Below are 13,312 nucleotides of genomic sequence, written 5' to 3'. Positions count from 1 at the left end.
CACCTGAGCCACGGTCGCCCTGTATTGAAAAATATTCTTTTTTTTCTTTTTGGGAAAAAAACTAGAAAATACTGTACTATTTTCCTTTTATTTTTCATTGTCAAAAGAATCCCTTGATAAACTATTCAAAACAATGCAATTTAACTAAAAATAAATCTTGAATGAAATAAATAAAGGAATAATACAAATGAAGAAACCTATTAATTTAAATTATGGTTTAAACTACATAATAGTAATTTTTCTTTTTAAAAGTGCAACTGAAAATGTATTTTGTGCCTTAACAATTGGACTTTCAATTGGACCATCATTGCACTGATTTACACCAGAGATTTGTTTGGACCAGCAGAGGGCGCTGGTAACCCAGTGGTCGGTTGGCATGCAGATTCTTGCAGTGAAGAAGAGATGCTATGCTAGCAGACAGAGCTAATAGAAAAACGTAACTTTTACAGATATTCACGTAATATTACAGATATTATTTCGGTGCTAAAGGAGTAAGGAATCATTTATTAACATGTTTAAGAGTAGACGGCGGCCAGAAAGAAAGTAGTAGCAGATTCTGCCCACCGCGTACACTGCTGGACAAGAGAAGGATAAACATGTTTAAAAAAAGTATTGTCATTCAATTTTCAAAGTATCGATGTCAATCGTGATACCTATGAATCGATTTTTAACTGTCTTAGGATTAATCGATACATCCCTACTACACACTGTTAAAGAGATCCTCAACCCAAACTATACAGACTGTTCTCTGTAAGCTTTCCTGTCAGGAATAAAAGGTTATTCATTTATTTTATTGCAATAACAAGACATGCATTGCTGTCGTAAAAAGATTGTACTTCATGTATTGTTGACTTTAACAGCTTGTGCAGACAAGGAAAAAAATAGAATAAAAGGTGATTTAAAAAATGCAGATGCCATAAAAATAAAATGAAACATACGTTTGAAGACGTCAACATGTTTGACAGTAGTGGTTACTCAAAGGAAATGCTTCATTCACGTCCACATACTGTATAAAGGGATATTAAGTAGGATTGAGGCTAAACGTTGATATGAATGATTCCTAAGACATTTCAGACAGAAATTAGTAACAGAGTTGGATTACTCAGCTTTGTTAAATGTTATCGTTGTGTTCACTCTTCTTGGTTTGATGACTCTTTTTACAGAACAGAGGTGCAAAATTTAATGTCCTGGAGTGAGCAAAACAATTTGACTCTGAACACCTCAAAAACCTTCGAGTTGGTCTTTGATTTTAGTAAAAGTAAACCTGTACTTGCACCTGTTTTTGTAAATGGTGCTGAGGTCAAAATTTTTGAAAAGTGTGAATTTCTTGGTGTGACATTGTCGAATGAGCTGGAGTTCAAATATAAGTGCTGTCGTGGAAAAGTCTCGCCAGCAGCTTTTCGTTCTGCATAAAACAAAAGAATTTACTCTAAATAAGCAGATTATTTTATATTTGTACCACTGTGGTATAGAAAGTCTTCTTACTTCTGCAATCACAGAGTGGTTTGGAAATGCTACGGCAAAAGAAAAGAAAGCTAATCGCATTGTCCGCTCTGCCAGTAGGACCATCGGTGTGGAACTTTTTGTTCTTGAGGACATTTATAAACAAAGGGCAGTAGCCATCATTAAGGACATGCTGCGTCCTTTAAGGGGCTTGTTTGAACTCCTCCCTTCTTTTACCTTTTAGTTGCGCTTCACAAACTTCATTTTTAAACTCTCTTGTAACCTTTTTAACTTATTTAACTATGTGGCTTGTTTGTTTTTAAGACCATCTTCTGTGTTTTATGAATGAATGTTTGATAGTGCACTTTGAGCTACTTGCACCTTTTTTTCCAATGTGGTTTTATACTGAAAATGGCAAATAAACTGAAGGGTTGCGCTAGTGTTTATTTTTTTTTCCTTTGCACTCAAATAACTTTATACTCTTCTAAAATATGATTGCTCATTTTATGTAGTTTTTTAATTGAGTTTTGAAAGAGAATAGTCAAATCTTTTAGGTAATATGTTTTTACCCATTTTTTGGTGATGGATGCCCAGGAAATTCTTCATTTCTCAAAAAGTGGGCCCAACAGAGAAGGTTAGGGATACTGTTCTAATGATGGTGCTCAGGAAGAGCATGATTTGTTCATGTTCCAATAAATGTGACTTGTGTTGTTATTGATTTGATAATTAAATTGTGTATTTCTTATATTATTGAGTTGTTGGGGTTTCCACAGCAGCTCTTTAGAATCATTGCGGACACCTATGGTGAGTGGCTCAGCTCAGAGATGATGAGGATCAGCTGGGCAAGAGTTTATAAAGAGAATAAAGCTTCGCTCAGGAGTTGAACTTTCTTCAGAATTCAACACCCTCAGTTGGCTTTCTGTCAACTTCTGGCTTTCAGAATCATTTTGGTTTGTCGATTTATATGAATACATTTATTTAATGAACTTTTTTCTCCCATTTCCTTTGGGTCACTTGAGTTTGTCTGTTTTTCATAGCGTGACAATTGGGACAATATTAATCTCTCTTCTTTTAGGTAATAAGGACCTGTTTTCTGTTTTTTTGTTAGCTATAAAACACAAAGGGAGCTTGAATCAAAAAATGAATTTATTTCACTATTCAAACATTACAAATTGACACTCTTTTTCTAAAAAGCATTTGTCAACAGGACAATAAAATGCTACATAAACAAGTAAATTGACATTGCTTTTTGTGTCATCACCTACACATCCATAAGTTAAAAATACTTTTTTGGTTTTGCAAATGCATGTCAGTCACAAACACAGTCAACATATGAAGATGAATATAATTAAAAATGGCATATGTTGAATTTAGACAAAGCATTACACCGTTGCCCTAATGCTGAAGATTCAGAGCAGTACATTTGAAATGAAATGTAGAAATTGTATAGCAGTTGCATAGTGAATAACAAAAATGTGTACATTTCCTTCTACATTCAGCTTTTTAATTCAGAAATCCTTCATTTTAAACAAGTAAACATTAAGTAGTGACAACACGAACAGACAGAGGTGTGTGTTTGCATTGTGTGCAGAGAAGTAAGGAAATGTGTGTTTGGTAGGCTTTTCCTTTGTTTTTCAATTTCATTTCATTTGATCCTCTCCCTGGTTTGACTGGTGAGAAAAGTTGCTTGAAGAATGAACACATTATAAAAGGCTAGAATGACTCATTTTAATGATCAACTAACTGGCCTTTTTCTAAAGCAAAGAAAAGCGATTTGGCATCGATAGAAACATTTCATCGGGGCAAACCCCTAAACATGTGCTACTTTTATAATAAATGCACAAGATGTTTAAAAAGGAAGATAATCAGACTTCCCAATGATTTTAAGTTTATCGCCAAAGGGCATCAGAAAGGAAAAATCTAAATAAAAATAAACAAGTCCTTATTTTCTGTGCATTTTATTTGGCCATGCATTTTGAAGCACCATAAAAACAAAGTAACAAAACCCTGAGGTAGCAAAGCCAAAACTAAAGGAGAAAACTATGAATGCCTACTTTATTTATAAAACACGAGTAAATTGAATAAAAACTTCAACTAAAAATCTTAACTATATTAAGTTCGCACAACAACCCTAAAGATAAAAACACATCCATCTGTAAGAAATTATCATCAGCACGTCCATGTGTTTAACATTTGTTGATAGGCAGAGAACGAAGCACAGCCCAACCCTTGCTGAAAGTAAGCCAGAGCTTTAGCTGCACCCACCATTGTCAATAACACACACTGAAAATTATTTTGTGCTTTAAAAGACTGTCGGCACTGATGCTTGTTCGAATAGATCTGAAAGGTCAAACCTAAGAGAAGCTAAGTACAACCCCAGGTTTTGGCTGACCTGCCACAAGGGGTGATTCAGGGAGTTGCTCCTGGAGCAGTTAAGACACGCCCAGACACAGCAGTCCAAAGCTGAGCTGTGCTCACTAGACCCTATTCTCCAGTCTGTAACCTCACAGCTTGATTGTTGTAAACATCTGTATCATATTTGTATTATTTTTGTAAATATCATATTTGTATATAATTTGTATTATCATTATTAGTAGTATTGTCTATCTTACTTTATTTTTTACTACTGTAATGTGTGTGTATCTGATCCTTATTTTTTAACAGTCTTTTACTTAATTATACACTTATTTAACGTCTTTGTTAAACATTTTATTCTTTTATTTGTGATTTTTTTTTCTAAAGTGGCTGTAACAAAAGCAATTTCCCCCTGGGATTAATAAAGGAATTATGATTCTGGACTTCAGCAGGTTTTTTTTTTCAGCCGCTGCAGTTACGCGCGAATCTTCTACGCATAATTTTCAATCCAGGCTCCTGACAGGCCCACCACGCGTAAATAGATCCAACGCATATAAGTCTGTCATTGAAAGTGGTCTGAGACATGATATATTTTTGTGCTGTCCTGAAATTGTAATAGCCCGTGTTTAACCCATAGAGGGCAGTCTCTGACATTTTACAACTAAAAACGCTAAATTTAAATACTTTGACTAAAATGTGAGTAGGACTAGGATCAATAAACTACATTATTTCATACTGAATCATATATGAATTCAGCAGAAAAAAAAGGTTTTGGGCTGTACTTTGAGTCTCCTCAAACTTTCTGTAAAACTCCTCAGCTCAGGAGTCAGTCTCAGAGTTAATTTGAACCACTCCCTAAAAAATGTGGGAGCGGGAGGTTTAATCTTTTGAACATGACAAAGTTAAAACAGGAAGTGAAAGTCAATAACATTGATGATTGTAATGTTTGTCACTGGGGTTCTTTTATGTTTCGCTTCAATCAGACTTGAATGATTCTGTCTTCATCTTGGTATTAATATCTACAGTATGTAATAAAAATGATGAGCAGTCCTGGAGGATGGACTGCAGAGAGCTTTAGTAGACCCAGGGAATAATCCTGTAAGGAACGGTCTGACAATACTCGTCCCAGGCAGATCCATACTTCCTCTTGCACTCACTCATATCACGGGACTCTCGATGCACGAGCAGGATAATGAAGTAGATCATGTAGTACCAAGGCAGGATGTGGCTAAAGCCTGAGGAAGGAGAACACAACCTGATTCATAGCAAGAACTTACATCTACACACTGTACACATTTAATCCCCATGATTGTCTTAAATCACCATCAAACAACAGAGACTGATTAAGACTAAAAGTTGACTGTTTGAATTCCACAATACATTTATAAGCAAAGCCGCTAAAGGTTCCTGCAGGTCTGCATTCTAAAGTAGCTCTCTTCAAAAATATCATTTCCTATCATTCATTCTGCTTGTTGTTTACATTCCACTAGGGGGCAGCATACAGGATGTAGTTTATAAAGTCTTTCTTTTGGTGGTGAAACTTTGGCCCTGCTTTTCTCACTAGCTGCAAAAACTAGAAGCTGACATTCAGGCAAATCTTGAAGAATATTTTGATATAGATGTATGATACATCATTGGAAAGCTTCTACTCGAGGGATCACCAACCTTTGTGAAACTGCAAGCAAGGTACTGAAGAATCAGAAGTTTGAAAACCACATTTTAGATAATACATTTTCAGTTATACTTTAGAGTGTACAATGATGAAGACTAGGAGTGACTTAAAAAAGGAAATATTTACATTTAAATTTTAGCTAATTTATTGTTAATTGTTTCATTTTCATTACATTTCAGAGAAAATCATTATGTTCCTTTTTTACTAGCCACTAACATCTTTTAACTACTCATAAAACATGTAACATGGTTGTACAATTTACCAATTATGTCATATTTTACACAAACCAACTATTAGTTAAAAAAAAAAACCCAAACACAACCGACACAGCAATTTAGCAACACTTACTAAAAACAGTTGTCTCTCATCTGTATCTATATTTGTGAGTTTGTACAATGTATCAGAGCTGATAAGTCCTACACTACTTTCTATGGTTTTTTTCTAAGTGTTATAATGATAAAAACAGATTTTGTGGAACTCACAAGTATATACAGTAAGCACATGTTAACCATGTATGATGAGGATGAGTTATTTCAGACAATTAATTCAAAGGAAAATGGAATTTAATTTTTGGGAACAATAATGCTCCTGAAAGGAACAAATGATGCCAGTCTTTATTGTAAGTGATAATCCAAGTGTTTTCAGTCACAAACAGCATAACGTGGATGGCTGTTCATCATAGGAATGGGATCCACACAAGGTTCCTGCTGCTTAACAGAAGGTTTTCCTTGCCACCATGATGAATTCATGTTGGGTGTGGGATACATATGTATGTGTATATACGTATATATGCATATGTGTGTATCCATAAAATGAAGAGTCCGTCCTTAAGACTGCTCTACTGTAAAGTGTCTTGAGATACCATTGGTTATGATTTGGCGCTATACAAATAAAAGATTGATTGATTGATTGACAAACTCACCACAGGGAAGAGACCAGGACAAAGCCATAATTAGGTCTCCAAGATAATTTGGGTGGCGGACCACGCCCCACCAGCCAGAGGTCAGGAGACTCTTTCCTGTAGCTGTGGGAATAGTTCTCATGCCTGCAGAGAAACACATCGGCGTTTAATCAATAGTGTTTAAAAAAAAAAACAGTGTGTACATTTGATTTAGTAAAACAAATGTTGCTCAGCCCACAATCAAAGAAAGGGAAAATATGTACAAAACAATTGAAATCACAATTTCGATCAAAAAATGATTAGACAACGTGATCATGTGATCAAAACTGCCCCAGGATCTGCAGTGAGCTATTTCACACATACATGCTGTCTCCTTAGCTCTGTAAAGTGTTTTGAAACGTCATCAGTGGAATCACAAGCAAAATAAAGGGATTTAACCAGCAAAAAAAAACAGCACTTTGGTCATTTGGAAGCATTACTAGTGTGAGATTGCAGATGGGGTCCAGAAACACTGTGGTACTGTGTTAAACCTGTAGCACTACAGTTTCAACATCCAGTGGCAAGAAAACCAACTTATGATTATTATTTAGTTGATTATTGACCAGCTGTAGAAACATGTTTAATGAACTCCTGTTTGCTCCAAAATGAATTTGAGGGAAAACAACCAAACAAAACCTGTAGTATTTTAAATGATGTTCAGATAATGCTCTCATTTAAAATTCACCACTGGTGCATTTTAAAGGAATTGTAGAATTGTGTTGTTTGTTTAGTATTTTATTTTTATCTTTTTTGTACAAGGAGCCTTTTTTAGTTCTTCAGTTGTAATCACTGCCATTGATCAAGGCCTTTAAAAAATAAACATGCATGTTTCTTGTTCAAAAATGCATTTGGAAGAATTCTTCTTCTTATTCTTTCTTTAGTTTTCATCCTTGCATTTGACTAGTAGCTTTTAATGTTTTCATGATGTAATTTTCTGTCATGTTTGAAAATGTTAGCTGTACATTGTGAATATCACACTGAAACTTTAATTTTATTTGGAAAACTTTACAGCTCTGATGCAGTTAATCAATTTACTAATCCTTGGTGTTTATACGCCACACAACAGAATGCAACACTAACATTTCAAAAGTGCAAGCCAAGGCTCTGATTTTAGAGGTACCCCCTCATGGCTGGAGGGCAAATGTTCAGACCTTGCTATTTATGTAGAAGGTCTGCCACCAGCCTCAATACTATTTCTACCTACATTAGCAGCCTTTCTTTGTCTTTCTGTAGAAACAGTTTACAGTAACTTTAACAGAACAAAGAAATACAACCTGCCATAAATGAGAACTTATATTAGGAACTTCCTATTAGGAAGGTACTCATTATATTACAGTTAATAATCAAATAATAACAATATTTAATTTTAATTAAAAGTGCCTTTCAAGCCACCCAAAGACACTTAACAATAAAAACAGAATAATAAAAACAGTGCAATATATTAAAAACATAATAATACAAAGAACAAGAGAAAAGAAAAACAGCAATGTAGGCGAAATTAGGAATGAGAATAAGCAAAGTCAGCGTTATCAGTACACATGCGGGTCAATGTGTTCTGGGTTAGAGTTCACGACTACCCATGTTGTCAACAAAGCCTGATAAAGTCATACTATCATAGTGGAACAACCTACTATTACAGTATTTACATTGCGTAAGGTCATTTTAAGGTTCCCATTGTTCAGTACGTGACAGCAAGTTTTGCTTATCCTTGTGAATCAAATAAGTATTTATATCTATGTACATGCAGGGGGGCATTTATTTGCCATTATTCCATTATGGCCATTATTCTCCCAACCTTTTCTCAGCTCTATGGGATCTGTAATTGTCATCTGACAACTGTCAACATCGATCTCAAACAGAGAACATTCCTGCTGTTTTGTTAAAACTATCGAGGCTTTTTGCAATGACAATGCCTAAGGAAGGGCCACGAGTTCTTTGTTTCTCTTCCCGGTAACACTATCCCCGTTTCTTACAGAATTCTTTTAAAACATAGATTCAAAAAGGGGTTAGGTATCAATGTTTCTGATGTCGGGTGGGAGGGAGTTTGGGAGCAGAGGGACTAAAAGCTCTGCTCCCCATGGTACTGAGGCGCACAGTGGGTACAATGAGGTGGATGGAGGATGAAGACCTGAGGGAGACAGAGGGAGTAATGATATGAAGGAGCTCAGACAGGTAAGAGGGGCGAGGTTAATGATGGCCTTGAAAGTGTACAGGAGGATTTTGAAGATGATTCTAACTTGATGGGGAGCCAATGGAGCTGCTGAAGGATAGGGGAGATGTGGTCAGAGGGAGTTCCGGTTATGATATGGGCTGCAGAGTTCTGGACCAGTTGGAGCTATTGGAGGGATTTGTGAGGGACACCGAAAAGGAGTGAGTTGCAAAAATCGAGTCAGGAAGTGATGACGGGGTGAACCTGGATGGCAGTGAAGTGAGAGAGCGGCGGAGGAAAACGGTTGCCTGGGCTGAAGCAGTTCAGAGGGAGGGGGGGGGGGGCGGGGGTTGTCATGTGCGATAAGTGCTGGTGGATGTTATTAGCCTTATTAATCAATGAAGAAACGGATTCTTGTAGTGAGATAAATGAGCTGTATACAAGTCTTTGTGGATAGTGAGACCGGATTTCCTGTAAAGCCTCTCAAGCTAACAACCTTTGGATATCAAGGTGCGTAATTTGGGGGTGAACCAAGGGAAGAAATGGTTTAAGGAAACAGAACGTGATTTGAGAGGGACAAGTGAGTTAAGAATGCAGATGAGGCCATTATTGTACTGTGAGTTCATCAGGGGAGGAAAAGGTGTCCGGGGTTAGACTGTCAATGCTGGGGCAGAGGGAGTCCATGTTGATGTTTTTAATGTTACGAAAGGTGATGACACGAGTTGGCTTAGTAATGGAGAGGCGGACGGTGATGTTGAATGAAAAAAGAAAATGGTCTGTAATATGCAGTTAATCAGCAGTGCAGTTGGTGGGGGTGTCTCCAGAGCAGCAGATTAATTCCAGGGTTTGGCCTTTTATGTTTGTGGGAAAATCAGATCATTTTTGGAAGCTGAAACTGAGGGATGAGGAGAAGTCTTTGGTGAGAGGAAGAGCAGTATTGTCCATGTGTATGTTAAAATCACGTCAAAATACATTAGGTGAGAGAGTGGAAAGGTGGGTGAGGAGGGATGAAAATTAATTTAAAAAGTCATTGTGCTGCTTGGGGGGCTGTAAACAGTGGCAATGCTTGTAGGTGTGAGACCAGATGTTTTTAATACCAATATCAGATGACTTGTGTTGTAAAAATGTTTACAAATTTCTGTATATTTGCAGGAAAATTCATTTTAATAAATGTATGCTTTGCCATAATATTAATTTCCAACTGCACACCCTGACTGTAGCATCTGCTGATGCAAAGTGCAATACAAATAAAATCTATCATTATCATGCTGCATAGATGCAGTAAACATTGAGTTAGTGTTTTAAATGAGCCAAACAAATAGATCTGCCTTGTAAAGCTAAAACACTGTTTAAAACAAACATGCATATTCTCACAGAATGTTAACCTTTTTCCCTCAGGGAGAACTTACAGGAAAGTTTGGAGTCTGATGGGTTTTTTCTGAACGTATTCTTCTCAGAATTGGATTTTCTGAAGATATAAAAGCCGATGACTGAAACAAAAAACAAGGAGGAAATGTTAATATTACTATTTAAAAAAAATATGACTCCTTATTGATGGTGTAATTAGTTGTACCAACAATTCAATTATTAGCATTAGGTTGAAAGAACTCACGCTTAAGTAGGACGATGGCTGCGGCTGCAGGAGGGCTGAGTGGATTAGGATGGTTGACCAGGTAAAAAGCTTGTAGCGTGTACGTGAAAGGAACCCATACAAGATCGCCAAACGCCAACATGAAGCCAAAGCCATCATGCATCAGGTCCATTGTCGTCAGAATTGCTTCCTGGTGATAATTTTTTTTTTTTACATTTATTTACAGCTCATGTGATTTCAATATTGAATTAATTTCACTACAGTGGTGAAAACACTTGATCATTTTTAGTATTATTTAATTAAAATTATTACTAGACTTTAACTCTTATGTTACACAAAATTTCGAAAAATGTTGGCAAAACCCTGAAATGTAAGGAATACATTTATCAGGATTTTAATTCTCTTTGTATAATAATTTCCTTCATGCCTGACCATAACTGCTCATAAACACTGTTTAGACTCATATATTAAGTAAAATATACATGTATTATATATAGGTGGGACGATACATTGTGCAAAAAGATATCGCGATATTCATACGATGTATCATTAAGGGCACGAGTGTGTGTGTGGGGGTTAGAAAAAAAATCCACAAAATATACAAAACATCAGATTAAAAGAACAGGAGTTGATAACATCCTTAGTTAGCAGCACAGTTCCAGTTGACAAAAACATTATCTGTTGAGTAATAGTATCAGATATCTATCTATAAAGCAAGAAATCTCTGTCTGTGTGTGTGTGTGACTTAAATATCTCAGACAGAGCTGACACTTTCAACATGGCTGCTGCTTGGTTCAAAGTAGAGATTAGATTCAGTTTCCCACTCAGCTGTTAAGTCGGGCCGGACTCGGGCTTAATTTTTTAACTTTTTGTGTGTATTCAGTGGTTAACTGATGTTGATATTTCCTATGGCCGAGAAAGCATCATGGTTACGTGCAGCTTTCTCTGGCAATGTGTGTCTTTGTTTACATGTGTTCTGAATGTTGATTTGCTGGGAGGCTCGGGAAAGGGCAGGCGTAAGCGGTAGTGTGAGTGTATGACGGTCCTTTGTGTGTTTGTTTATTTTTGGCGTTACTACAACCTCTATTAAAGCCTATAAAACTGTGATAACGGTTCGAGTCACGTCATTACAATACCTTTTGGGCTGCGGTGCGTGTGTGCGCGCCCCCCTCTCTCCCGAGGCACCGCGATACTAATTTACCGGCTGCAATACGTTCAATAAAATAATAATTTACGTCGAGTTTGTTCCAGGCTCGAGCCTACAATTTAAGTTAAAAGGGTCGGGCTTTATGCCTGTGGGGTCGGGTCGGGTCGGGCTGGATTTTTTGGGTCCGATCAAAACTCTAGTTCAAAGGTGTGCGACGTCAGATTTGTTTGGACTGCAATAATACCGGTAATGAATTGTTTCAAAAATATGTCCACGGGGAGCGGAGCAAGTACGGTCATGTGTGCGCCAGAGCTAATCACTGGAGACCTGGGAAGGATGACATCATCACTGTGGAGTTTGAACTGATGACATCACCACTGTGGATGAGCCTATGCTGGCTTTGATATTGACACTGTTAAACTACTTCACACATTCATATTTGCACACAAGCACAGATTTGGACCTGCAGCGCAAACTGGAGCAGTAAATAGAGGTTCGCTCACATTCTGTGACTGTTGTGGATTCTGTAAGTTACACTGTCTCACAGTGTCTTAAATGTGCGAGTTTCTCTCTCTCTGTGTGCATGTATGTGAATAAGTGCGTGTTGTAAGCACGAGCCTGCAGGCCGAAGGAACTGTCCGCCCTTTAAATGACCCTCACTAACACTGACCCTCACCATTACTGAACAATTTCTCGATTTAATTAAATCATCACTGTGCTACAACAGACGTCATTCTCTATCTACCATACCAATTTCTGTCCTAAAACAAATAATTCAAAACTTAACATGTTTGTTTAAAAAATACTAAGGGTTTTTGTTTAACACCAATGCAACAGCATAACCATGATGGATAACAAATTTATATTTACTACAATATTGAACCATACATACCCTTTAATTATCCTCAAAACAGAAATCTAAGCAGATATAGCCTTCAAAACACAAATACCATGCTGTTGCATTACTGTTTTTGCTTTTTCTTAATGGCTATAAAAGAAAAAATGCACGTCCCACCTTCAAACACAACCTCATTTTACCATCCATGAAAAAATCCCACTTTCTATAGCAATACATACTTCCTACGGGCATTGCACGAGTAAAAGTATAACCTTAGAGTTACACACTAATGGCATTTAATGTTATTTGTGTTACATTATCAAAGTTTTATTGTCAAAGAAAGTTGCTAAAAAAAACTAATTTACCGTATTGTTTTGGACTATAAGGCGCACCGGTTTGTTATTATTATTATTATTATTATCATTAAGGCTCATTAAGCGAAACAAAATAGTCAGATAAGTTAAACTTTATTCAACTCATTGACAATAAGTCGCAACATTGTTCAGGTTTAACACATAAAATATAAAACATTACACTCACTTTTTCAGTTCAGTATGTTGAAGCACAGTACTGGTACATATCACTCCATGAGGTGCCAGACTATGGTAGCCCTGAAGCGCCAAAAATCCATCAAGCGGTGCAGCTTCATAGTTTACCAAAGTTGTACTAAAACATTTTGACGTTAATTTCATACAAAAGGCTAAAAGGCGTACTGTCGATTTTTGAGAAAATTAAAGGATTTTAAGTGCGCTTTATAGTCCGAAAAATATGGTAAGTTGCTCGTTCTAAGGCACTCTGTAATCTGACACAGTGTTGGGCAGAATGTCACAAAATACTGGTTTGTTGGTTTAATATGATTGTAGCAGGTAAAAATTTTCAAAAATGTTTCATCAACACTTTGGGCTAATTTTAAGCACATACTTCATTCCAGAGGCCATCCAACACATAGAGCAGCTGGAACAGATTCACCAGGATCATGGAACATGATGGACTATCCAGATTATGCAGTTTCATCTCAGTCACTGCCATGGCAAAGTTGATCAAACACTGAATACAAAAAAAAAATAAATGTTATCACAAATTCACCTTTAATATATACAGGATGACATGACAAAAATATACATATACACCATGGCATTGAGGAATATTCTATACAGGTGTAATAATTTGAAAGAAA

At 36.6% G+C, this 13,312-nt stretch overlaps 1 protein-coding gene across 1 annotated transcript in view; it reads right to left on the bottom strand.

Moving 5' to 3' along the window:
* Window positions 1-4,814: 4,814 nt before the first annotated feature.
* lbr (lamin B receptor) overlaps window positions 4,815-13,312 on the bottom strand; it is a 44,634-nt gene continuing 36,136 nt past the window's right edge. The window contains exons 9-13 of the mRNA XM_028440021.1: window positions 13,057-13,182; window positions 10,172-10,340; window positions 9,969-10,049; window positions 6,393-6,515; window positions 4,815-5,033 (exon numbers count right to left, since the gene is read on the bottom strand). Of these exons, the coding sequence (XP_028295822.1) occupies window positions 4,873-5,033; window positions 6,393-6,515; window positions 9,969-10,049; window positions 10,172-10,340; window positions 13,057-13,182 (660 nt within the window). The 3' untranslated portion in view covers window positions 4,815-4,872. The remainder of the gene's footprint in view (window positions 5,034-6,392; window positions 6,516-9,968; window positions 10,050-10,171; window positions 10,341-13,056; window positions 13,183-13,312) is intronic.

This window comes from Gouania willdenowi, chromosome 24, assembly GCF_900634775.1.
Source record: "Gouania willdenowi chromosome 24, fGouWil2.1, whole genome shotgun sequence".
Classification (NCBI taxonomy): domain Eukaryota; kingdom Metazoa; phylum Chordata; class Actinopteri; order Blenniiformes; family Gobiesocidae; genus Gouania; species Gouania willdenowi.
Note: the sequence above shows the minus strand (reverse complement) of the source record. Positions and strands in the feature narration are given on the sequence as shown.